At 44.8% G+C, this 25,632-nt stretch overlaps 1 protein-coding gene across 9 annotated transcripts in view; it reads left to right on the top strand.

Annotated features, from left to right (window-relative positions):
- Positions 1–25,632, top strand: part of CEP112 (centrosomal protein 112) — a 462,785-nt gene that overhangs the window by 287,602 nt on the left and 149,551 nt on the right. For all 9 annotated transcript variants that reach the window (XR_008315603.1, XR_008315601.1, XR_008315600.1 and 6 more), the window contains one exon: positions 12,837–13,067. Coding sequence is in view for 2 of the 9 variants with exons in the window: in XM_053292958.1 (XP_053148933.1) it covers positions 12,837–13,067 (231 nt within the window). In the remaining 7 variants the exon portion in view is untranslated. The remainder of the gene's footprint in view (positions 1–12,836; positions 13,068–25,632) is intronic.

Raw genomic sequence — 25,632 nt, 5'->3', positions numbered from 1 at the left:
AAGTACAGGGTTATGTTGTTCTAGAGGTGTTCTAAGAGTTCTTAGAGGTGTTCTAAGAGTAGATTCTCTAATAGCATATGAGAGTGGATTCATGGTTTTTCATTAAAAATCTCATTTGCTACCAGAGAATCTAAACTCAACACCTCAGAAACAACAAAGCCCAGTACCTCAATGGGTTAGCAATCCAGGGGGGTGGTTGGCATCCTCTGTGCACTACACCACCACTTGCTTCAGGCCATCCCAGTACCCCCCAGATGGAGTTATGGGGCTGCTGAAACCTCCATTATTCCCTATGGGGAAAAATCTTAAAGACGCGCAGACCTCAAAAAATCCTAAGAAATCAGTCCTTTGCCCTATTTGGAATCTGGGTGCACCACCCTTGGGGCACTGCCACCCAACCCACTGTTTTGCCCCTGAAGCCCCACATAAACAAGTTGAAAGAGTGAAGCGAATGATGAACAACAACGATGCTTAATTTTTTGGCACAGTTATTTGAGAATTTTGCAGCGGGTGTGAGCCTGTCCCTTTGGCACTAGCACAGCAGCACAACCTATTTGTGGATTCAAGGAATCTTTCAATAAAAACACTCCCTCCCCATGGAACAGTGACCACAGGTCATTTGAGATAGCATGATAGACCAATGAGCCAGTGTGGTGTAGTGGTTAGAGTGCTGGACTAGAACCAGGGAGACCCAAGTTCAAATCCCCATTCAGCCATGATACTCGCTGGGTGACTCTGGGCCAGTCACTTCTCTCTCAGCCTAACCTACTTCACAGGGTTGTTGTGAGGAGAAACCTAAGTATGTAGTACACCGCTCTGGGCTCCTTGGAGGAAGAGCGCGATATAAAATGTAAAAAAATAAATTAAAATAAAATAAAACTGCCTTGGTACTATGGAACAGCTTCAAATGTTCATTTAACTGAAGTAGAGTGAGCTGTAGCCCAAACAAATCAGCCTACTGTTCAGAATTGTTGAGATTTATCATCAGTGCATTTAAGAAAGTGCAAAACCATGGATCATGGTTACAAGAAAGAGAGAAGCAACTACGATTCCTGGGGATGTCAATAGATTGACAGGGGTATTCCCCACCCCCTCCTTTTGTCTCCTGTAGTCCCATGTGGATGACCTGTCCCTGCAATGGCAAAAGTTGTGAACCCCTGGCTTAGACATCATGTCCCACCAAAGTACATTGTGGCCTAAATTACATTAGACTGCTCAACTTGGGCAACAAAACTTAGACACCACTATAATTCATAAAAATCAGAAGAAAAACAAAATAGCTCTTCAAAAGAGCCCTGAATAAGTCAAGAGATTCTTTCTAAACCTTTGGAAAGAAAAACCTGTGTAATTTCAGAACTGTCCTAACCAGCTTCTCGAAAAGCTTCTCCACACAATTTATACCATGGCTTTTAGCAAGAGCTTTGGAATTGCATTGAGCTCCCAAAGATATTTGGGTATTTCTGTCTCAAAATGCTGTCTTCCAAATCCCTTTGCAAGGTCAGTTTGCATTTCAATCACACAGAATACAACACATACTTAACTAAACCATTCAAGCTCAAAAGCTTTTTGCATATCTTATCTTCTGCTAATCACTCAGTGCCTCAGCTGGAGTGGAGAGAGTCAGAGAAGTCAATTTCAATTGCAATGCTTTTCCAAAGAACAAAGCATTCTGTCCGAAACACAGTCATTTTGATTTGGAAACAAAAATCTCTGTTTTTTAATTCTTGATTTTGTTTTGGTTACAAAACCTCCGAAATTGCCATTTTCAGGCACAAAACGTTTTGTTCCGAATCGAAATGCACAAGCCTAGAGCAGAACCCCATAAAGAGCAGACAGAAAGCTGTGCCAGCTGGTCAAAGAGTCAAAAGAAAGATAGCATAAACCAGGTAAGAGATTCAGCGTATAGGTGCTTATATGCCAAAGCCAGAACCCTCCGAGCCAAGATGGGTTAGCTGTAGTGCTTCATTGCTAACACAAAAATAGATAATAGTGGGCATAACAGAAACTTGGTGGAACAGTGAGAACCAGTGGGACACTGTTATCCCTGGATATAAATTGTATAGAAAGGACAGGGAGGGGCGCCTTGGAGGTGGAGTAGCACTGTTTGTTAAAGAAGGGATAGTATCCAACAAGGTGGAAAACCTAGGTGGACTGGAGTCCTCCACAGAAACCCTGTAGGTGACAATACAAGTCCTGAAAGGAAATGCTCTAATGGGAACGTTCTCTTGCCCTCCAGATTAAAACGCTGACAGTGACTGGGAGCTGCAGCAGAAAATTAGGGAGGCGTCAAGGAGAGGCAGGGCTGTAATAATGGGTGACTTCAATTACCTACACATAGACTGGGTAAATTCACAGTCAGGTAATGACAGAGAGGTCAGATTTCTAGATACGCTGAATGACTGTGCCCTAGAACAGTTGGTCTTGGAACCAACCAGAGTGAAAGCAACCTTGGACTTAATCCTGAGTGGCACCCGGGACTTGGTGCGTGATGTCATTGACCCTTTAGCAAACAGTGACCATAGTGCGATCAAATTCAGCATACATGTGGGGAGAGGATCACCAAGGAAGTCTAACACAGACATTTTGAATTTCAGAAGAGGAAACTTCTCCAAAATGAGGAGTATGGTCAAAAGAAAGCTGAAAGGGAAAATCAGGATAGTCACTTTGCTCCAGAATGCATGGAGTTTCCTCAAAACCACAGTACTGAGCATATACCTCTTCCTGAACCAGACTTTTGGGGGATTGAGGCTAAAGATCTGAGTCAGATAGAAGTGACAAGAGATGATTTTCTAAAATGCCTAGAAAAACTGAAAACTAGCAAATCGCCAGGGCCGGATAGCACCCTTCCAAGAGTCCTCAAAGAACTCAATGGTGAAATTGCCAACCGCCTTGCTAAAATATATAACTTATCCCTGCAATCTGGCTCTCTACTGGAGGACTGGAAATTAGCCAATGTAACACTGATTTTAAAAAGAGATGCAGAGGTGATCCGGGAAATTACAGGCCGGTTAGCTTAACGTCCGTTCCAGGCAAATTGATGGGATAAAATTGTAAAGCACATAGAAGAATAGGCCCTGCTGGGAGAGAACCAGCATGGCTTTTGCAAACGGAAATCTTGCCTCACAAACCTGGAGTTCTTTGAGAGTGTCAACAAGTGTGTGGATCAAGGTGATCCAGTTGACATAGTCTACCTGGACTTCCAAAAAGCTTTTGACAACGTTCCTCATCAAAGATTCTTGCGGAAACTTAGCAGCCATGGGATAAGGTGACAAGTACATGTGTGGATTGCTAACTGGTTGAAAAACAGGAAACAGAGGGCAGGGATAAAAGGAGAGTTTTCAGAATGGAGGGAAGTAAGAAGTGGGGTCCCCCAGGGATCTGTACTGGGACTGGTGCTTTTTAATTTATTCATAAATTATCTAGAAGTACAGGTAAGCAGCGAGGTGACCAAATTTGCAGATGATACCCAACTCTTTTGGGTAGTGAAATCTAAAACGGATTGTCAGGAGCTCCAAAAGGATCTCTCCAAACTGGGTGAGTGGGTGACAAAATGGCGAATGCACTTCAATGTTGGCAAGTGTAAAGTGATGCACATTGGGACGAAAAACCCCAACTTCAAGTATATGCTGATGGGATCTGAGCTGACGTTGACTGACCCAGGAGAGGGATCTTGGGGTAGTGGTGGACAGCTCGTTGAAAGTGTCGACTTAATGTGCGGCAGCTGTGAAAAAGGCAAATTCTATGCTAGGGATCATTAGGAAGGGGATTGAAAATAAAACTAATATTAGAATTCCCTTATACAAAACTATGGTGCAGCCACACCTGGAGTACTGCATACAATTCTGGTCACCACATCTAAAAAAGGACATTGTAGAACTGGAAAAAGTACAGAAGCGGGCAACCAAGATGATCAGGGGCCTAGAGCACCTTTATTATGAGGCAAGGTGGGGCTGTTTAGTTTAGAAAAAAGACGACTGTGGGGAGACATGATAGAGGTCTATAAAATCATGCATGGTGTGGAGAAGGTGGATAGAGAGAAATTCTTCTCCTTCTCACATAACACTAGAACCAGGGGGCATCCCATGAAATTGATTGCCAGGAAATCTAGGACCAACAAACAGAAGTACTTTTTCACACCACGCATAATCAATTTGTGGAATTCTCTGCCACTAGATGTGGTAACAGCCAACAACCTGGATGGCTTTAAGAGGGGTTTGGATAACTTCATGGAGGAGAGGTCTATCATCGGCTACTAGTCGGAAGGTTATAGGCCACTTCCAGTCTCAAAGTCAGGATACCTCTGAATACCAGTTGCAGGGAAGTGGACATGCCCTCAATTCCTGCCTGTAGGCTTCCAGCTGCATCTGGTGGGCCACTATGTGATTCAGGATGCTGGACTAGATGGGCCTTGGGCCTGATCCAGCAGGGCTGTTCTTATGTTCTTACGTAGATATGTGCCAGGAAGCTGTGGTCAATCATGCCTCCTTGATGGCCATTGTTATTGACAATTATGGGAGTTGTAACCCAATATCATCTAGGGACCCATGGTTTAGAGCAATGCTCTGATAAAGAAGAGATATGATCATCATTGTGTCTATATAGAGTATGTCCAGCGGAGCCATTGTTAATGGTTAAGAGACTTTTGTAACCTAGCTCCCACCTCACTTGAGAAACTAATGTGGCTGAGGATAATAGGAGTTGTGGTCAAACTTCTGGGGACACAAGGTTGGGAATCGCTACTCTAAGCAGTAAACATTAGCATTATTTTCTGTAGTAGTTTAATTTCTACGTTTTGTAAGCTTCTCTGCCTTAGTTGTTCAGTTATATACTGTTAGCATTTGGGTTTAAAGAAAGGGCAGCTGTGGAAATGTGGAATCTCTCTCTCTCTTTCAGTCTGGACTTTCAAATGGCAATCTTCTAGCAATAATAGCCATTTATCTTCATCCATTTTACATTTCTTGATTCAAATAAGAGTCGGTTACTGGGTTAATCTTCAGTTTTAGCTGTAGGCTGTAATGATTTTACAAAAGAAATTAGAAATGGCATATGGTAAATTACATTTATATAGTGATAAATGCTATACAGTACATATTTAGTGTGTGTAGAATATTTCAGAAAATCTTGGAACAATCTATGAACCCTGTATTAGAAATAACACTGCTATGTCTAAAATACGTGTGTAGTATGCTTTACATTTGTACATAAATTATATGCTTCTGTGCACAAATACACTATTCATTCATTGTATGCATTTTAAAAAGAGAATCAGCCTTGTTTAATTCTGTTTAGAGAAAAAATTGGAAGTTACATACTTGGGCAAAACAAATAACCTACACTAGTTTATATGCTTCTGTTGCTGCTTTAACACCGCAAAGCTGGTGTCAGAGATTTCCCATCAATACACAACTGGTTCCATGAGGTTGTTGGCTAGACCACCTTTGGAACAAATGCAAGTGCTCCACCACTCTTCCCTTTAAGGTGTGTGCATGTGCACGTGCACACACTTTTTTGATGTCCACTCAGTTAATTTTAGATCCCGCTCAGATTGAATCAAGAAGGCCCCACTCTGAATGTATATGTGCACACAATGTTTTGATACTGCTGCCCAGAACAAAAATTATTCCGCATGCAAATGAAAAAAATTAGAGAGAATACTGTGCTCCCCTGTCACAGACTACTTTCCTCTGCTGTGGTGCAACTGTAGACAGCATCCTGATCTCTGCCCACATCTAGGAACTCCGTGTTATTTTACTATGGCAGTGTGCAAGACTCTTATTTGTGCTACTAGGACTAAACCATTTTATAGAATCAGGCTGATAGTACTATTGTGAATTATTTTATTTCTCAGCTCCCTTTCAAATCTCCAAGTGCCATTCCAGCCCACACACCATTGAGCTCCACTATGGTTGACAAGATTGAAGACCATAGTTGTAGTTGTAAAATCTTGTGGAAGAAAGCTGAACATAATTTATTCAGATGCTGCCGAATATAAATGTAGCTCAAAAGACGTTTGGGAAAGAGAGACTTGGAGGAGAGCTACACTGAGATCAGAAAGCGACAATTGACACTGATGGCTACTGAGAGTGTATTTTTAAAGCAATCTTGTTATGAGGGTCCTTTCCAAATGTTAGCTGTAGAATCTGAATTCAAATAGGTAATTTCATTATGATTATAGAGAGTAAGCCTATTTCTACTTTTGGTAATGCACAATCTGGGTAATATTCAATACTTAAGAATCAGTTTGAAAGTGCTTCCCCAGATCCCTTGGATGACAGCAGGATTTATGTGAATGAAGCTCTCTTATTATATAAAACTAGGATTTACAAAAATGTATACTTTCCCACCGCTCGCCTGAAAGCATATTTTGTGTGCAGGCCCCTGTGAATTCCAGTGTTTGCTTTGTTATTAAGAACATTTTCATGCCTAAGTTGTACAGTAAAAATATTCTTGTTTAAAGCAGTGTATGCATAAAAATAAGGCAACACTATAAAGAACACTTTTGCTTTACAGTTGCAAAATGCAAATATTTTAGTGAAAATTTCAGGAAAGCCTACCAGAAATTATTCAGTCAGTAAAAGAACAATAGAATAGCAATTCTTGAATGTATCATATTATCTTCATTCACTTTGTTTTCTTCTATCCAGACAAGCTGTTATCTTCTAAAGGAGCTCAACACATAATTGACAAAAGTTAGAAATAAATAGGCAATATGGTATGCAAAGCTTAGTGGAATTTATAGATCTTATTAGGAAGTAGCCACATTTAGCAATTTAAAGCTCAAGAGAACAACAAAATCCATATCCAGAAAATGTAGTTGTAAAGCTAAATCTAAATGTTGTTCTAAAGCTAAAGGAGATGTTACAGTCCAGATGGGCTGTATTTCAGGGTCAAACAAAATGACTCAGTGGCATAACCATGTGTATAGAATCAGATCTTCCCCAGTCATGTAGAAAGTTTGAGAATCTGGTTTAAAGAACAAAACGGAAGTCCAGCTGTGAAATATGGAATTGTCCTCCCTGCCCATGCCTTACCACCCTGCAGCCTGACCCCTGAGGTGATTTCTTCTCAGCTGGGCTCCAATACCAGAACTGAGTCGAGCTTGGATAATTTTTTTTCAGGGGTGCAAGAAGTAAAGCCACAGACTATGTGAAAATTCAGCGTTGCTTCCACGTATACTCCTCTGCTCTAAATTGGATCCTAGCCCCCAATTCTTGTGTGACTGGCAGCAAATCTAGGTATATAAGTGTGGATCTGCTACCATCACCTCAAGTTTGCCACTTAGTTTCCCGTAACCTTTTACAAAATAGGAGAATATATTGTACAACATTCAATGTCTCAATAATATTGTTATAATTAGCCATTAATCATTGGCATCCATCAACATTTAGTTTTATCCATTTAAACCCTATGGCTGACATTCTTCATAGCCCTACAAAGGTGGAACAAGAGCCCCAGGCTTACAAAGAGCCAGTAAACTAGCTGAGTTCAAGGCTTGTCTCACAGCACAGTGCACCGGAGTGAGATGGGGAAATACTTTTTGCTTCTTTCCCCTTCACACAAAAGCTCTATTTTTTTACCAGCAATGTGTCCCTGAGGACCTCACAACCCTAAGGGAAATATTCCTGACAATGAAAAGTGATTTTCTGGGGAGGTGATCATAACAAAAATCACATTCTCATCCCTTTCGCTTTGTGCTGCACTATGAGATGAACCTTGTGTGCAGCTTGTTTGCTGACACCAACTGGAACTCTTGCTCTCAGAGGGCTGTGGAGAATGTCAGCCATTTTTTTTTTAAAAAGCAGCCAACTAATAAATGACCAAAGATTAAACCAGTTATTTTTTGTTGTTGACTTTGTCAGCTATTGCTCAAGAAGAATTTTTAAAATTTCAACTTAAGTGATAACCGTTTTGAAAAATTAGCTCCAAAAGTTTTAGACATTAACTGCAATGGTTAATAAATTAAACTGATGCTTCAGGGGAGTGGAACTCCAGCCAGATATGAGTCCCACAATATAATAAATTTGGTCATGAGCTGGGCTGAACTTGAGTTTTTTCAAGCTCATCCAGTTCACTACTGATTGTAGACAAAATTCAGGGACTTGGTCACCTCACCTGGAGTTGATGGAATGGAGAAATAAAGCTGGTGCTGTTATCATATGAATGAACCAAACTCCCTACTCCCTGATTCTCTCTCCGAGATGTTTGTGTTGATATTGAAAAATATTGGGGTCAAAAGCGAACACGGAGGAATCCCACAGTCTGCTAGCACCACCTTCTGAAATCTGCCCTCCAGGAAGAAGTGGAACCATCTCAGTGCTGTGCCCCTAGTTCTGAAAGATGATCTAGAAAGATACTATGGTTGTTGGCATGCAAAAGAAAACTTCTGCAAAGCCCAGGATAATTGGCACTGAAATCCTACACGTCTAAAAGCCTGACTCCAGACTCAGTACCATGTTGATAAGTTAGTTAGTTAGGGAGTGCAGTAGGAGAGGAATGTACATTATCAGAATTCTCAGTCTGTCCCAAGAGCTCAGAACTAGGTGCCTACATTCAGTGAAGGCAGTCTGCATAGGGTACCTGGTGAGCATGATGGCATCTGTGGACTACAGCCACTCTACCATACCTGTGCTGCCATTGGACATAGTACCCATCTGGTAGAGAATGGTGTGTGCAGCATCATCCAACCAAGCATTAACCAGAATTGGCTAAAAGGAGCTTGATGACTAACCGGATGAGATTTCTCAAAGTTGAGAGAAGGAACGAAGGAGAGCTATAGGAACCAAATGTCACCAAATTCTCTCTTGCTTTATCTGGCCCATCAACCTCAAACAGCATACTTCCTTCTCCCTCAACATGACCAATTGCAGTATTAACCCTTGTTTTCCTCTAGCTGCCAATGTAAACTTGCAAATAACCCTTTAAACCCGCCCCGCTTAGACTCACCTGCCCAGCTTCTTTCAGTCTGTTGTGTTTCCTCATCCCGAGCCACAATGTAGTTCTCATGGATCCAGAAATAGTATTATAGTGCTATGCTAGATTTTTTTTTTTTTTAAACAGTCAAGGCTTCTTTCATACTCATGTTCATACACTGCTGCTGGAAAATCATCATAAAATTGGCACAGTGAAAGACTGCTAATATGCTAGTGAGGCTGTATGTGCAACTGCAAAAGCAACCTACTGCTTGTTTATGCCTATAGCTCCTTATTTTCTTCTGAATGAAACAGGGTGAATGCTGCCTCATAGTTTCAGCATTTTTTCCTAGTAGAAGGAAACTCTATGGCACTGGCCAGGTGCAGATGCTACCAGCTTACCTACCCAGAAGCAATCCCCACGTGTCCTAGGTGAGCAGGTGATTGAATCTGGCTTCAAAGGTCACAAGCCACGATCTCGTTGCTCCGGAGAAGACCTGAAGTGTTCATTTAGTTGGTTGCCCCTGTCCAGTGAATTTAACCATATAGGGTTACACTACAGGAGTAACTATATCTCTGATAACCTTACTGGCTCTCCACACTGGTTATTTGATTATTATTGCATTCCTAGATATGTAGTTAAGCATATTTGACCAAGATTATACTCATTCAATTTGGATGTTGTTAAAAACGATGTGCTTCAGAGTGAGAGAGAGACCATATTTCTCATTCTGACAGTTCTTTAAGCTGTTGTTATGCTTTTCTATGTGGAGTTAGATATGTGGGGAACTACAGCTGTTTACTATGGAAGCAATATCCAGTGCTACACAGGAAAACATATCTCACCAAGTGGAACCAGAGATACTCTTATAGATCTATAAGAGGCAGAAGGGTAGAAATAAAGGATAACTAGCCAACCCTGCACAGAGCATCTGTGCAGCGCTTTGGGGCCGGCTGATTCCCCCTCCCTCTTCCTCCTGCCCCGGTCTCTCCTCTCTTCCCCTTTCCTCCATCCCTGCGCTCTCCAGCCTTCCTTCCCTCCCGTTCCTCCCCACACACACAGCTGCAGCGGGCGGCCAAGACAGACCCCACTGCCACCATTTTTCCTCTCCCCCATCCACGTGCCGCTGCGGCTTTTCTCTCCCCCCGCCTGCTGCCCGCCGCCACCTTTCCCGCCTGCTGCCCTGCCGCCACCTTTCTCTCCCCCCGCCCATGGCCCGCCGCCGCCTTTCTCTCCCCCATCGCCCACGGCCTGCCACCGCCTTTCTCTCCCCCCCGCCCACGGCCTGCCACCGCCTTTCTCCCCCCCCCCCCGCCCACGGCCTGCCACCGCCTTTCTCTCCCCCCACGGCTCGCCACCGCCTTTCTCTCCCCCCGCCCGCCACCTCCTTTCTCTCCCGCCGCCCGCCACCTCCTTTCTCTCCCGCCGCCCAACTCTGCCTTTCTCTCCCCCCGCCCGCGGCCCGCCGCCTGACTCTGCCTTTCTCTCCCGCGGCCCGCCGCCCGGCTCTGCCTTTCTCTCCCGCGGCCCACCGCCCGACTCTGCCTTTCTCTCCCGCGGCCCACCGCCCGACTCTGCCTTTCTCTCCCCCCGCCCGCTGCCCGCCGCCTGACTCTGCCTTTCTCTCCCGCGGCCCGCCGCCTGACTCTGCCTTTCTCTCCCGCGGCCCGCCGCCCGACTCTGCCTTTCTCTCCCGCGGCCCACCGCCCGACTCTGCCTTTCTCTCCCGCGGCCCGCTGCCCGACTCTGCCTTTCTCTCCCGTGGCCCGCTGCCCGACTCTGCCTTTCTCTCTCCCCGCCCGCGGCCCGCCGCCAGACTCTGCCTTTCTCTCCCCCCGCCCGCGGCCCGCCGCCAGACTCTGCCTTTCTCTCCCCCCGCCCGCGGCCCGCCGCCCAACTCTGCTTTTCTCTCCCCTGGCCCGCCGCCCGACTCTGCCTTTCTCTCCCCTGGCCCGCCGCCCGACTCTGCCTTTCTCTCCCCTGGCCCGCCGCCCGACTCTGCCTTTCTCTCCCGCGGCCCGCCGCCCGACTCTGCCCTTCTCTCCCGCGGCCCGCTGCCCGACTCTGCCTTTCTCTCCCCCCACCTGCGGCCTGCCGCCTTTCTCTCCCCCCTCCTCCGCCCACCACCGGCAGTTTCTTCCCCCTCTTCTCCTCAGTCCTCACTTTGGAACTCTCACAGAGTGTCGAGAGAGTTCCGCTGCCAAATCCTGGGCGCGCATGTCCCAAGAGAATATATAGATTCTCACAGTGGAGGGAAGAAAGAAGTGGAGTCTCGTAAGGATCGATATTAGGACTGCTGCTTTTTAACTTGGTCATAAATTATCTGGAATTAGGGGTGAGTAGTGAGGTGGTCAGGTTTACAGATGATACCAAATTATGTACAGTGATGTAAACTAAATTTGTCTGCAAAAAATTCCAAAAGGATTGCTTCAAAAGGAGCTTTGCAATTACGGTGAATGCGTAACAGAATGGCAAATGAGGTCCAGTGTAAGGTTAAAGTGCTGAACATTGGGGCAAAAACTCCCCACCTCATGCTGGTGGGGTCTGAACCAGGAAAGAGATCTTAGCCAGTGGTGGAAGTTGCATTAAAAACCTGAACTCAGTGGGTGGCAACTGTGAAAATGATAGATTCTATGCTAGGGATCTTTGGGAAAGTGATTAAAAATAACATTGAAATTGTCCATATTGTAATGCCCTTATAAAAATGTATAGAGTGTTCCACATATATTAGAATACCATGTACAACTTGAATTGCCTCATCTCAAAAAAGACATTGTAGGCCACCTAATGGCGCTGCGGGGAAATGACTTGATTAGCGAGCCAAAGGTTGCTGGTTCGAATCCCCACTAGTATGCTTTCCAGACTATGGGAAACACCTATATCAGGCAGCAGCGATACAGGAAAGATGCTGAAAGGCATCATCTCTCATGTGGGACATGGCAATGGCCCCTCCTGTATTCTACCAAAGACAACCACAGGGCTCTGTGGTCGCCAGGAGTCAACACCGGCTTGACAGCACACTTAACTTTAGAACTGGAAAAGGTACAGGAAAGAGTAACTGAAATAATCAGTGGCCTCGAGCACTGCAAGGAAAAAGCTAAAGTATTTGGGACACTTTAGGGTTTGTTTTGTTTAAGTTCACTAAGGCAGACCATGCCATTATGCAGGTAGATAAATAAATAGAAATGTTTGTCTCCCTTTCTCATAATATTAGAATTCCAAAAAGAGAGTGTGCGCGTGTGTGTATCAAAAGCCTGTGGAATACTTTGATTGCCAACTGTTGCTTCAGTTATGAGGTATAAAGAAAGAAAATAATCTTAACACACAATTTTAAAATACTTTGTTTCACATGCTGCACAGTGGTAAGTGGTGGAAGAAAGATTGTGCAATTGCATGGAGCCTTCAGCGTACTTGCTTTGAGGCCTTATCCTGCAACCAAGCACACACAGAGGGGAAGAGGGAAGCAATTTTAGCTTTTGCCCCCTTGCTGCAAAAGATTTTTTCACTTGCATGAAAATGTCCCTGAAGGTTGTGACATTCCTCCAAACTGAAAGGTCTTTTGCAGCAAGGGGAGAGAAGGGGATGGGAAATTCCTCTCACTTCCTCTTTTCATAATCCAGTTGGACTAGGACCAGGGAGACCCGAGTTCAAATCCCCATTCAGCCATGATACTTGCTAGGTGACTCTGGGCCAGTCACTCTCTCTCAGCCTAATCTACCTTCACAGGGTTGTTGTGAGGAGAAACGTAAGCATGTAATACACTCCTCTGGGCTCCTTGGAGGAAGAGCGGGATATAAATGTAAAAATAATAATAATACTGATGACATGATTGTCTCTACTCTAGCAGATAATCGACATTTTAAAGGAAATCAAACTATTTAACTATTTAATGTCATTGCCTTTAACTATTTATTGTTATTTTCAAGGTCATCTCTGATATGGAGGCTCAGATCCATACACTGAGAGAAGAACTTATTCAGGTGAAAACCCAGAGAAAACAAGAACTAGTTGAACTTGGCCTTCTTAGAGAAGAAGAAAAGCAGAGAGCTGCCCTGGGCCATGAGACTACCATGAACAAGCTTAAAACTGATACAGAAAAGATGATTCTAGATCTGAAAAAGACTCACGCTGCAGAAATAGAGATGGCACTAGAAAAGGTAAGCACAACTTCAAGCATAACTACAAGACTGATGAGTGTATTCGAAGTGTGGGAAGGTGATATGTGAAATTGAAGTTGTGCATGTTTCTAGAGTGGTAGCGGGTTGTATGAGAGCTGGGCAGGACCCAAAGAACTGCAAGGAAAATTCTGGTCTCATACTGTCTCCTCCTTTCTGCCGTAGCTCTTTGTACCCCTCCCACAAAAGTTGCTCCTGAAGGAAAGGGGACCCTCTGTAATGGCACGGGAGCTTGCATAGTGGGCTTCAGCTGAAATGGGGAATTGGTAGGAAATGTCTCACACACACACACACACACACACAAACACACACACACACCCCAGAGCAGGAACTTCCTGCTTACAGAAGAGGCTCTTTGGAGCTTATTCACAAGACGTTTAAGTGTCCCCCCCACCTCCAATCTGTAACAGAACAGAAAACTGGGTTTGCACATTTTTGATGTGCCTTAAGCTGTACCTGAAGAAAATCCTATTCCTCTTCCCAGAATGAAACAAAGGCTTATAATGCCAAGTATGTATATGGGTGTTGCAGATGAATGTTGGCTAGTGCCTATGAAATTACTGAAACCAAAGCTTCCCCCTCTCTAACCCACACACTCACCCCCAAATTTCCAATGAAATGTTGCTGCTTTTTAAGCTGGTTGTTCTTAAATTGGAGGGAAGGGGGTGGAAGTATTACTCATGCAAATTTGTGTGTGGAACTTTGAAGTTCCACCCCTGCTAACTTGGCAGAGAGGCACCTTTTAACGTGGTGATTCTCTTTATTTAGCAGGAGGAGAGTAACTGGCCCTGTCCACCCCCAGCACAGTACCTCCAGTGACTGTTGCTGGTGTCTATCTTATGGTTTTTTTTTAGATTGTGAGCCCTTTGGGGACAGGGTTCCATCTTATTTGTTTTTATTTGTTTGTTATTTCTCCATGTAAACCACCCTGAGCCATTTTTGGAAGGGCGGTATAGAAATTGAATGAATGAAGTTCAGGGCTCTTCTCCAACCCAGTCACAGTACCCTTCCATTTCATTTTCTTATTCCTTACAAACCATTTGTGCAAACAGTGGGCAGATTCCCATTTCCAGGAAAGCACCTTCTCCTGGAGCAAGAGAGAGCCGTCTCCCACTTCACTAAAGGAGAGGGCCATCCCCTGCCCTCCCAGACTGGCCTTGTATTTTGTGCAGGGAGCAGAGGGTTGTTGAGGTGTTTGTGTGTGGGGGGGATTTATAATTTTTATTCTTATTTATTATTTATTTATTCAATTTTTATACCGCCCTTCCAAAGTGGCTCAGGGCAGTTTACAATTAAAACAAAACCATTAAAATCAGAAACAATTACAACAGAAATTATAAAACAATGTAAAACAACAACAATTAACAATTGAAACATCATAAAACAGCAATTAAACAATCTGAGCAATTAAAAAACCCTCAAAACCAGATAACACCATTAAAACCAATTACAACTATTTAAAAATCTTGGAAGGCCAGGCCAAATAGATAGGTCTTAAGGGCTCTCCTGAAGGTCAATAAAGAATTCAAATTTTGGATTTCTGCTGGGAGTGCATTCCACAGCCCAGGAGCAGCTACAGAGAAGGCCCGCCTCTGAGTCGCCACGAGACAAAACGGTGGTAACTGGAGACGGACCTCCTCAGATGACCTTAACATGTGGTGGGGATCATGTAAAAGAAAGCGCTCTCTAAGATAGCTCTCACCCAAGCCGTTCAGGGCTTTAAAGGTAATAATCAACACTTTGTATTTTGCCCAGAAACATATCGGCAGCCAGTGTAACTCTTTAAAAACAGGCATAAGATGGTCTCTCTAGGTCACCCCAGAGACCAATCTTGCTGCCGCATTCTGAACTGAAGTTTCCAGACTAAATACAAAGACAGCCCCACATAGAGCGCATTGCAATAGTCAAGCCGGGACAGCTGATGCATCAATGTTTTTAGGTCATCCTCTTCAAGGAATGAGCACAGCTGTCGAATCAGCCAAAGCTGATAGAGAGCACTTCTGGCCATGGCCTCCACCTGAGAAACCAGGGTGAGGCCTGGGTCCAGGAGTACTCCCAAGCTGTGCACCTGCTCCTTCAGGGGGAGTTTAACCCCATCCAGCACAGGGAGAGCTAACACAAACCTCAGATTCTGAACCCCCACAATGAGCACCTGTGTCTTGCTTGGATTCAGCTTCAATCTGTTCTCCCTCATCCAGCCCATTGCTGCCTGTAGGCAGGCATTTAGGGAATAAGTGCCATTTACTGAGGATTAAAAGGAGAAGTAGATTTGGATGTCATCAGTATGGTGATAACACCCAGCACCAAACTTCCTGATGATCTCACCCAGCGGTTTCATATAGATATTGAAGAGCATTGGTGACAGAATGGAGCCCTGAGGGACTCCATATAACAGCTCCCATTATGAGGAGCAACTGTCACCAAGCTCCACCATCTGGAATCTACCTGAGAGATAGGAGCAGAACCACTGCAAAGCAGTGCCCCCTACCCCCAACTCCCAGGATCACTCCCTACCCCCAGGCAATCCAGAAGGATACCATGGTCAATGGTATCGAATGCTGTCGAAAGATCCAGAAGAACCAGCACAGTCACTCTCCCTCTGTCGATTCCTCGGTAAAGGTCATCTATCAGGCCGACCAAGGCTGTCTCAACCCCATAGCTAGCTCTAAAGCCAAGACTACCTGGAGCTGGTTGGCCAACACCCTCTCTATCACCTTGCCCAACCAAGGGAGATTGGAGATTGGCCTGTAACTATCCATCGCTAAGGGGTCCAGGGAAGGCTTCTTTAAGAGTGGTCTTACCATTGTCTCCTTCAGATAAGGAGGCACCCTACCCTCCCTCAGCAATGTATTTATGATATTAACTAGGCTACCTCCAACAATCTCCCTGCTAGATAGAAGCAGCCAAGTCGGGCAAGGATCCAGAGAACAGGTGGTAGGCGGCACCACCACAAGTAGCTTGTCCACATCCACAGGAGTCACAGATTGAAACTGATCCAATCTAATACTGTAAGACGGATCGCTGGACACCTCCTCCATAGACCTTTCAGAAATAGTGGAGTCCAAGTTGGCCCGAATACAGGAGATCTTGTTTGCAAAGAGCCCATTAAAAGCATCACAGCAGAACGACCCCAGGGACTGATTTGAAGTAGAAGGAGCAGAAACCAAACTCCTCACAACCCAGGATAGCTCTGCCGAGCGTGAATCTGCAGCCGCAATGCGCGCAGATCAAAATGTCTTTTTTGCTGTGCACACCGCCACCACATAAAGTCTTCAAATGGGTCACATGCTGTATCCTGTCAGATTCAAACCAAGTTCTCCTCCACCTGTGCTCTAGTCACCTACCCAACTGCTTCAGCTACTTCAACTCCTCAGTATACCAAGCGGCCATTTTTGAAGTAGGTCGGAAGGGATGCTTAAGAGCAATCTTGTCTACTGCCCTGATGAGTTCCCTGTTCCAGGTTCCCACCAGGGTATCGACAGAATCACCGGCCGCACCAGCATCAAAATCCTCCAAGGCCTTTTGAAATCCTACTGGGTCCAACAGCCTTTTTGGATGGACCATCCTAATAGGTCCACCACCCCTGCAGGGGTGGATTGCGGCTGTGAAACCAACCTTAATCATGTAGTGGTGCATCCATGACAATGGTGAAACCACTGGATCCCCCACCCACAGAACACCCCCCTGATCCGAACAAAAGACCAAATCGAGTGCAATGCCAGCAACATGAGTTGGTTCAGAATCTAATTGGAATAGGCCCACAGTTGTCATGGTCGCTATGAACTGATGAACCGCACCAGACAAGCCAGCCCATAAGTGGATATTGAAGTCCCCCAGCACCAAAAGTCTAGGAGACTCCAACACCAACTCCGTGACCAGCTCTGTCAGCTCAGTTAGGGAGTCAGTTGGACAGCAGGGTGGACAGTACACCAACAGAATCCCCAATCTATCCCCAGTTCCCAGCCTCAAAAATATACACTGAATATAAGTCAACTGTCTCACAGGGGCCCTGGTAAGGGGAATGGTATTCTTATGGACGACAGCCACCCACCACCCACTTCCTCTGGCCTGCTCCCCGACAGAGTAACCTGGTGGGAGAAGCTGAGCCCACACTGGACCAGGTCTGTTATACATGTCAGGTCAACTCCCTCATCCACGATCAAATCGTAGACAATTTTGGTCTTATTCTGAACTGACCTGGCATTGCAGACTCTGTGGGTCGTTGTAGTTGCTCCCCGAGGCCTGAGAGTTGACAGAGCAGTTGGAAGTGGAAACAGTTACTAAATTACTAATTTCCCTTCCCCTGTAACGGCCAGCTGCTCTGCCAGCACCAGTTCTTCTATTCCCCACCACTCCAGTAATAGCTGCCCCAGAACTGCCAGGCAGTTCTTCCCTTCCTTCCCAGTCTCTCAGGCCATGAGGCACTCACAACAGGGAGAAGTAGGGGAGCACAGGCAGCAGTTTGTCCTTCCCTAAAGCCTATGGACTTTGCACCAAAACAGCTTTTCCCCATCTCTTCCTGTCTCCCATGGAGAGAATGGGTAAGAGTACCTTAATAGCCAATTCTAGCATCTCTTTACTCTTCCCTCACTGCCAGGATAAGCACTCCATGCAGAATGGGGTAAGAACATCGTTCCTTGCACTGGGGGAATGCAGATAGGAAGCTGCATTCTACTGAGTCAGCTTCCCCCAGTGGCTGGATCTCCTCTTCACACAGAACGCAGAGAGACCCCAGAAGTGGGGTAGGAAGGCGCTTTGATGCTGACCAACATAGCAAAGGCAGAGACAACCTCCTCGGCACACCAGCATGCATGGGGAGAGCAGCTGTGCTGGTTGAGGCAGCACAATGCAATGTGGCTGCAACTCTAGAATTGCTTGGAATTTTAGTTACCAACCTCAGAATGTTACTTTCACAGGGCACAACTGATTCCACAGATGCAGTAAAGATCAATGGCACTCTCCAAGGAACTCTACTGGATTAATTTCCCCAGATCTCTTAGATCACCATGCCAAATCTAAATTTTTGGAGTAGGTTGAACAGTTGGATCAAGAGGTGATTGTTCTGCCACTGTAGAGTTTGCCAAATGGAAAAACAGGTCTGAAAGGGAAGCAGATAAGTATAGGCATTGCCACAAAATAAGTCATAAATCCAAAAACAAAAGCAGGAACTGCTCTCATGGCTTACTCACTATGCAGGTGCAAAAGGAAATACTCTCTTTCATCCAATGACTCCTTCAGCAGCTGCCAGGAGCATCATCATTCTCAGAGTCCTGTCAAAGCTCTGGAGATGCTACTGGCATCCTTTCTCTTGGATCCTACTCTTCTAATTTCCAAGGGCACTGGATAGCTACTAATCAGTCCTCAGAGAGTGAGATGTGTTTGAAGAGAGGCCTCCATCTCATCCCTGTGTTAGGAAGAAATGTAAATTGTTGAGGAGAAACGGGCCCAGGAGAATTCTGCATTGCTAGAAAATACAATCTGCACGCTAGAACCTTTCCTGAACAAGAGGGAAAGAGAAGCTGCAGAGGATGAGACTATAGCTACAATTCAGTCAAAAAAGCAGCTGTGGTGGTTTTCTTTCAGAGATTAGTCAATGAATCAATCCTTATTACTGTAGCAGATTAAAGCCTTTGTCTCAGAGCAAGCCCACATGAGAGGAAGAAAAATGCTGAATCATCCCTTCTATGCTTTCCGAGCAAAGGCTTCTCCCAAAACATTCAAGTAATCTTGGTAGGTTCTAAAGCTGCCACCACTATCCACTTATCGACAGAGCTTAACCCCCACCCCGCCTCGGGCTTGGGTGGAAATCCCAGGGGGAACTCTCTCTTTCTTTTGCTATTGGAAAAGTATACAAAAACCTTCCCCCGAAGCTTACACATGGTGAGGAAACTGATAGTTGCTGAACATCTGAGGACATGTTTTGCACCAGAGAAACCCCCTTCCCACCTCCCACTTTCCTGAGTTAAAAATCCACTCAGAGAGGCTTGCAAAATGTAAATAACAGAAAATGAAAAATAAACTTTATTCAAATGCTACAGACTGCTTCGGTCTGAGGCTCTCTCAGCTTTTAGTTAAAGGTAAAAGAAATACTCAGTAGGTTACAAGAATACTTCAAAAAGCACCCCAGATGATCTTGGGGCGGCACACATTAAAAATCATGGTTATCCAGTTGCGAAGAACGTGGATGTAGGAAAATACAAAGGCACTTTTAAAAGCTTACAGATTAGACCATCCAAGAACAGTATCGGGGATTTACAAAGCACACAAAGAAATATAAGTTTCTAACATGAAATCTGATTAACAAACTGTTCCCTAGGCTGAATCCCATTTTCCTTGAAAACTCATCCACCATCTGATGGGAATCAAGGTTCCTGCAATCCTGTCTCTCAAGGTCCTTCCGTAGCCATCTTCCATGGCCATACGTCCTGCCCTCACCTCGAGCCTGCTTCTTTCTCACAAATAAACTCTTGTCTTCCTCTCAATGCTCTCTAGGTCCCACCCACCTGGTGTGTTGATTGGCTGATGCCTGGAGTTCACCAGCCTGTCAGTCAGGACAGGGTTCACTTCTGGTTAACTCTTTAGGGGAGAGGAGGGGCTAGTCATTAACTGATCACTACAATTACGGTCTTTGACCAGAAGTGGCTAAAATCTACTGCTATCAGTTATGCTATCGATAATGCTATGGAGTTAAAACTTAGACAGTAAAATATGCTAAAAAGGATAAACTATGTAAATTTGCCCTGTATCAGGACTGTCTTGCTGTCAGTCAGGACCTGATGGATTTTACATGCTGCCGCGCAAAACTTGGCAATGTTATGTATTATAACAGGGTTAGAGTCAGAGAGCAGGAGAGAGATGTAGGCTTGGCCTGAGTGATCTGGGGTGTCGATTAGTAATGCAGAAGAATGTGGGTGGTACGAATGTCTCTGTAGAATAGGCAATGGAGGAGGATATGCTCTGCTGTTATAACTTGCCCAGAATCACAGGGGCACAGGCGGGTTCTGAGAAGGGGGTCTTCCTGAATCTGCCTTATAGCACAGCTGAAGAAAGGGCACCACAATGGGCCAGGGTGAAGGCCTTTCTTTGTTTTGGAGCTTCCAGCAGCATGAGGTACGCAGCGGGAGTTGCTATGTACCTTAGTCTTCATTGATGAGGAAATTCGGGACCCTACCTAAATTGGTTTGGCCCTGTATGTCCATTATGTGTTGTTTGATAAGCGTTTTTGCCTGTTGGTAGCCCATGGAAAGTAAGAAGGGAGGGAAAACTCCCAGGAATGACATTTTTGTCAATAGTGTTGGTTTGCAGGTGGATTGATAATTGTCCTGAAATATAAGGCGGGCTAGACCCAGTGGGAGGAGGGATAGTCTTAACCAGTAATTGAGTATGGCCATACAAATTTTGGCCTCCACTTTCGCCAGACCTGCCTCTAGATGTCAGAGATGACTAGGCTAGCATTAGAGATGCACTGTGGTACTTTGGAGAACTGCTCTTAGGAATTTGGACTGGACAAGCTCCAATGGGACAAAGTTGGAGAAGAGGCCCAGCTGAGCACCATAGAGGAGTTGTGTCAGCAACATGATTCCAAACAGTTTAAGGGCTGCAGGCAAATAGTGGCCTTCTCTTGATCAGAAGAATTTTAGGATGGCATTGGCGTTCCTCTGGGCATTTTGGGCAACATGAAGCAGTGAGCTTTTCTGGTGCCAAAGGCATGGAAGACCACCCCTAGGCATGAAACCTGCTCAATTTTGTCCCCATCATTAATTCAGTTATTCATTCGTTCATTCATTCATTCATTCATTCAATTTCTATCCCACCATTCCAAAATGGAAGGTTCCATTTTACAATTAAAAACAAAAAAATTAAAACAATTAAACTCAATTAACAGTTAAAACAAAAATTGTAAAACACTATAAAAACAACAATTAAATAATCAGAACAATTTAAAAACCCTGAAAAACAAGGTTACAATATTAAAAATATTTACAACAATTTAAACACCCTGGAAGGACTGGGAGCACTTTCAGGGTTCTCCTGAAAGCCAGTAAAGAATTCAAGTTACGGATTTCTGCGAAATGTGTCTTTCTCCAGTACTGGGAGGGGGAAAGTCTAGTTTATTAAGGTGACTCACCATGGCTTTAATATAGAAGTTAAACAGGAGCGAGGCAAAAATATAGCTTTCTTTGACACCCTTACAGGTTGGAACGGTGCTTGATAGATGGCCTTGAGGTTTGCATCTTACTTTGAGGGATGTATCATTGTGTAGGAAACAAATAACAACATCTTTAATGACTTATTTGCGGATAACATCTCTCAGATTCAGGCCGAGCTGGATTCCACAGTTACTGCAGAGTCTACTGTGGAGGTGTCCAGCAACTCCTCTTATGGGATTAGATTGGATCACTTTCAGTTTGTGACTCCTGAGGAAGTGGACAAACTGCTTCGGACTTGTCACCCTACAACCTGTTCTCTTGACCCTTGCCCAACTTGGCTTAACACTTCGGATAATCATATGATCAGAGAGGGTCTGGTTAATATTATAAATGCTTCTCTGAGGGAGGGCAACCCTAACCCTTATTAAACCACTCTTGAAGAAAGCTACGCTGGATCCCTCAGAGTTAGCTAATTACAGACCTGTTTTTAATCTTCCATGGTTGGGCAAGGTGGTTGTGGTAGGTCGGGTGGCCTCTCAGCTCCAGGCAGTTTTTGATGGTGCAGATTATCTAAATCCATTTCGAACTGGCTTTCGTGTGGGCTCTGGGTTTGAAACTGTCTTGGTCGATGGATGATCTCTAATTGGCTCTCGACAGAGGGAGTGTGATTCTGCTGGTCCTTTTGGATCTCTCTGCGGCTTTCGATACCATCGAACATGGTATCCTTCTGGACAGCCTGGGGGAGGTCAGATTGGGTGGCACTGTTACAGTGGTTCCGCTCCTATCTCTCTGGCAGATTCCATTGGTGTCACTTGGAGACTGTTCCGCTAAGCGAGAACTGAAGTGTGGAGTCCCAATCCCAATGCTCTATAACATCTACATGAAACCGTTGGGAGGGGGGGCATCAGGTAGTTTGGTGCTGGGTGTTATATGCTGATGACATCCATATTTACTTTTCCATGCCAACCTTATCAGGAAATGGCATATCTTCCCTTAATGCCTGTCTGGAGGCAGTAATGGGCTGGATGAGGGATAACAAACTGAAGTTGAATCCAAATAAGACGAAGGTACTGACTGGGGGTGGGCGTGGGAGGCAGGTCCCAAGGGATGATTTAGATCTGCCTGTTCTGGATAGGGTTACACTCCCCCTGAAAGATCAGGTACGTAGCTTGGGAGTGCTCCTGGACCCAAAGCTCTCCCTGGTTCCTCAGGTTAAGGCGGTGGCCAGGAGCGCTTTTTATCACCTTCGGTTGATACGTCAGCTCCGTCCATTTCTAGAGGTGAATGACCTTAAAACAGTGGTACAGATGCTGGTAACCTCCAGGCTTGACTACTGCAATGCGCTGTATATGGGGCTGCCTTTGTACATAGTCCAGAAACTACAATTGGTACAGAATGTGGCAGCCAGATTGGTCTCTTGGACAATATGAATGGACCACATAACACCAGTTCTAAAAGAACTGCACTGGCTGCCAATATGTTTCCAGGTGAAATACAAAGTGCTGTTTATTACCTATAAAGCCCATAGTGGCTTGGGTCCAGGCTATTTGAGAGAACGCCTCTTTTGTCATAATCCCTGCCGCCTGTTACGATCTTCTGAAGAGGTCCAGTTACAGTTGCCACCGGCCTGTTTGGTGGCAACTCAGGACCAGGCTTTTTCTGTGGTTGCCCCAGGGCTTTGGAATAAGCTTCCTGCTGAAATAAGAGCATCTTCTTTTCTGTTTGTTTTCAGGAAGAACCTCAAGACCCTTCTGTTCTCTCAGACTTTTAATTAGAATTAATGTTAATAATTTAAAAACGTCTTTTAATAATTTTATTGTTTTTATTGTCATGTATTTTAATTTGTGACTTTTAAATATTTTAAATTCTGTACACCACCTAGAAATACACAGATCAGGGTGTATAAAAAGATGATAAATAATAAAATCAATAAATGAGGTATAGCAGGCACTGGTCAATTGAGGAGGCTTCCAGTTCTTCCCACAGTTTGGCTTGTGAGATTGAATCAGTACAGCCTTAAGGTCTATAAAAGCTGCATAGAGGGAGTTTGTAGTGTGGCTGGAATATTTCTCAATTAGATGTTGTAGAACTAGACACTGATCAATGGTGGATCGTCCCTCCCTAAAACCGGCCTGCTCCTCTGCGAAGAGGTTTTCTTGTTGCAGCCAGTCTCTTAGTTTCCTGTATAGATGTCTAGTGTAGAGCTTACTGACTGTGCTGAGTAGGCTGATGGGTCTGTAGTTTGATGGGTCATCGTTTCTGCCTTTTTTGAAGTTGGGGACGATAACCGCTTGTCCCCAGTCCTTAGTAATATGGCCATGTTTGTTAATAAATGTGAATAGTGAGACCAGAAGAGGGGCCCACCATACTGAGTTGTTTTTATTAGCTCCTTGTTTATGTGTTAGGTCATCTCCAGGGGCCTTGCCAGTTCTTAGTTGGGAGATAAGGTTCTTAATCTCAGATGTCATCGCTGGTGACCATGTGAGCAGGTCTTCTACATTGTGCTGGGAGCAACCGTGTTCCAAAGCTTCATCTTCAAACAGATCACAGAACTGCTTTTCCCAGACCTGTGTCGAGCCATTGCTGGGGAGATTTGCTGTAATGCTCCAGAACGAGGCAGAGTCATTGGATCTGACTTCCTGGATGAGGTGTGACCAGGTGGCTTTCATAGCATCTCTTTTCTTGCATTTAAGTAGTTACTTATATTGCCTCTTCTGCTTTAGGAGGTCCTGCACAGACATTGATCTTGTATTGGTTTTATAGGCGTGGTAGTTGGTGATGAACGCTTTTTTGGCATTAACTCAGTCATTGTCAAACCATGGTTTTGAGTGGTGCAGATGCTGTTTTGGGCAAGCATTGGTGTGTTTTTTTAGTTAGGTGCTTTTGCAGTTCCTGCACTAGATAGCTATAACTCTCCAGGGTTGAGTCAGAGGGTTCTGCTGTAGTCAAGTGAGAGCGGAATGTGCTGGAAGTGTTCTGAGGTAAGTAGTTTGATTATTGCTTTGTCAGGGTGAGTGGACCATTTGGTGCAGCAAGCTATTACCACTGATACAATGTGGGGTTGGTACAAGTGTGGCTGCTGGGTGAAGGGCTTTAGTTGTAGAGAAATTGGAAAGTGGTCAATGTCAAATTGGGGGATAACCTCAAGCCAATCAGCAAATGGGAGCAGGCTTCCAGAGACGATTACATAATCAATGACACTTATTCTCAACCCGTCCCAGAAAGTGAATTCAGCATGGTGATTGTTTCCAAGGGAGCAGTTTACAATGAAGAGATTGAGTCTGATAGCCATTTGGGCCAGGAAGAGTCCCATGGTTTGATTTCCTGTCTTTTGAGTGACGGGTAAGAGGGAGTCTGTCTGCTTTGGGATTAGGTGGATAGCACTGATGTTGTGCATATAGGGTGTCATCATCAGGGCCCACCCTGGTGTTGAAGTCACCTCCCAAATCTATGTGAGCATTGGGATTGGAGTAGAGAAGGTCAGTTAGGTAATTTTCCAGTTCATACCATAGATTCCTGACCTAGGATGTCCGATGCAGTGGGGGGAGGTTCCCTACTTATTATTATTAGTAGGAAACAGTGTCTACAGTTTGTAAATCACCCAGAGACTTGTGTTTTGGACAGTATACTAATGTTTTAAATAAAAAACAAAAACATACATACATACATACATACATACATACATAGGTACTGCCGTAGTATAATGCTTAAATGGAAGGAGTCTTGCTGATGTTGTACATAAGGTGGTAGAAATTAGTATCCCCCATCCGCCTTTGGATCTGCCCCATCCTGCGCTGGCTTCTGCTCCTGATGAGTATGAGCTGAATCTGTTGAGTGTTAGATCCTCATTTATATTTAAATTGTTTTAATTGTGTCGATGTTTTAATGGTTTTTAGATTGTGAACCGCCCAGGGACTTTTTTGTATGGGGCCATATAAACATGTAATAAATAAATAAATAAATAAATAAAATGTTCTTGAGCTCTCAGTTCGGAGGCTGCCAAACCTCTCGCTGAGCATGCAGATTCCACAGAAGAAGCTGGCAGCTCTCACAACTTGAGCAAGCATACTGGGAGATTAGAGTAGTGATGTTGAAATGGGGATCATTGGCAAACAACATTCCAGGGCCAATGCAAACAAGGTGGTGTCTCCGGGGGGGTTGCGTGTGTGGTGACTGCTGCTGCTCGGGTGATTAATACAATGTATGGGCCCCTTCCTCTGGGATAGCAGTGTCTGCATGCAAGTGCATAGGTGGCTGCGTCTTCAGTAGTTCCACTAGAGTTGTGAGTGGCGGTTGCAGCTCTTGGAGTTGTGAAGATGATACAGGGGCCTCGTCTTTTGTGGCTGTTGTGTCTGTATCTTGTGGCTGGGGATGTAGTGGTAGAGGCATTTACCTAA

This window comes from Hemicordylus capensis, chromosome 2, assembly GCF_027244095.1.
Source record: "Hemicordylus capensis ecotype Gifberg chromosome 2, rHemCap1.1.pri, whole genome shotgun sequence".
Classification (NCBI taxonomy): Eukaryota; Metazoa; Chordata; class Lepidosauria; order Squamata; family Cordylidae; genus Hemicordylus; species Hemicordylus capensis.
Note: the sequence above shows the minus strand (reverse complement) of the source record. Positions and strands in the feature narration are given on the sequence as shown.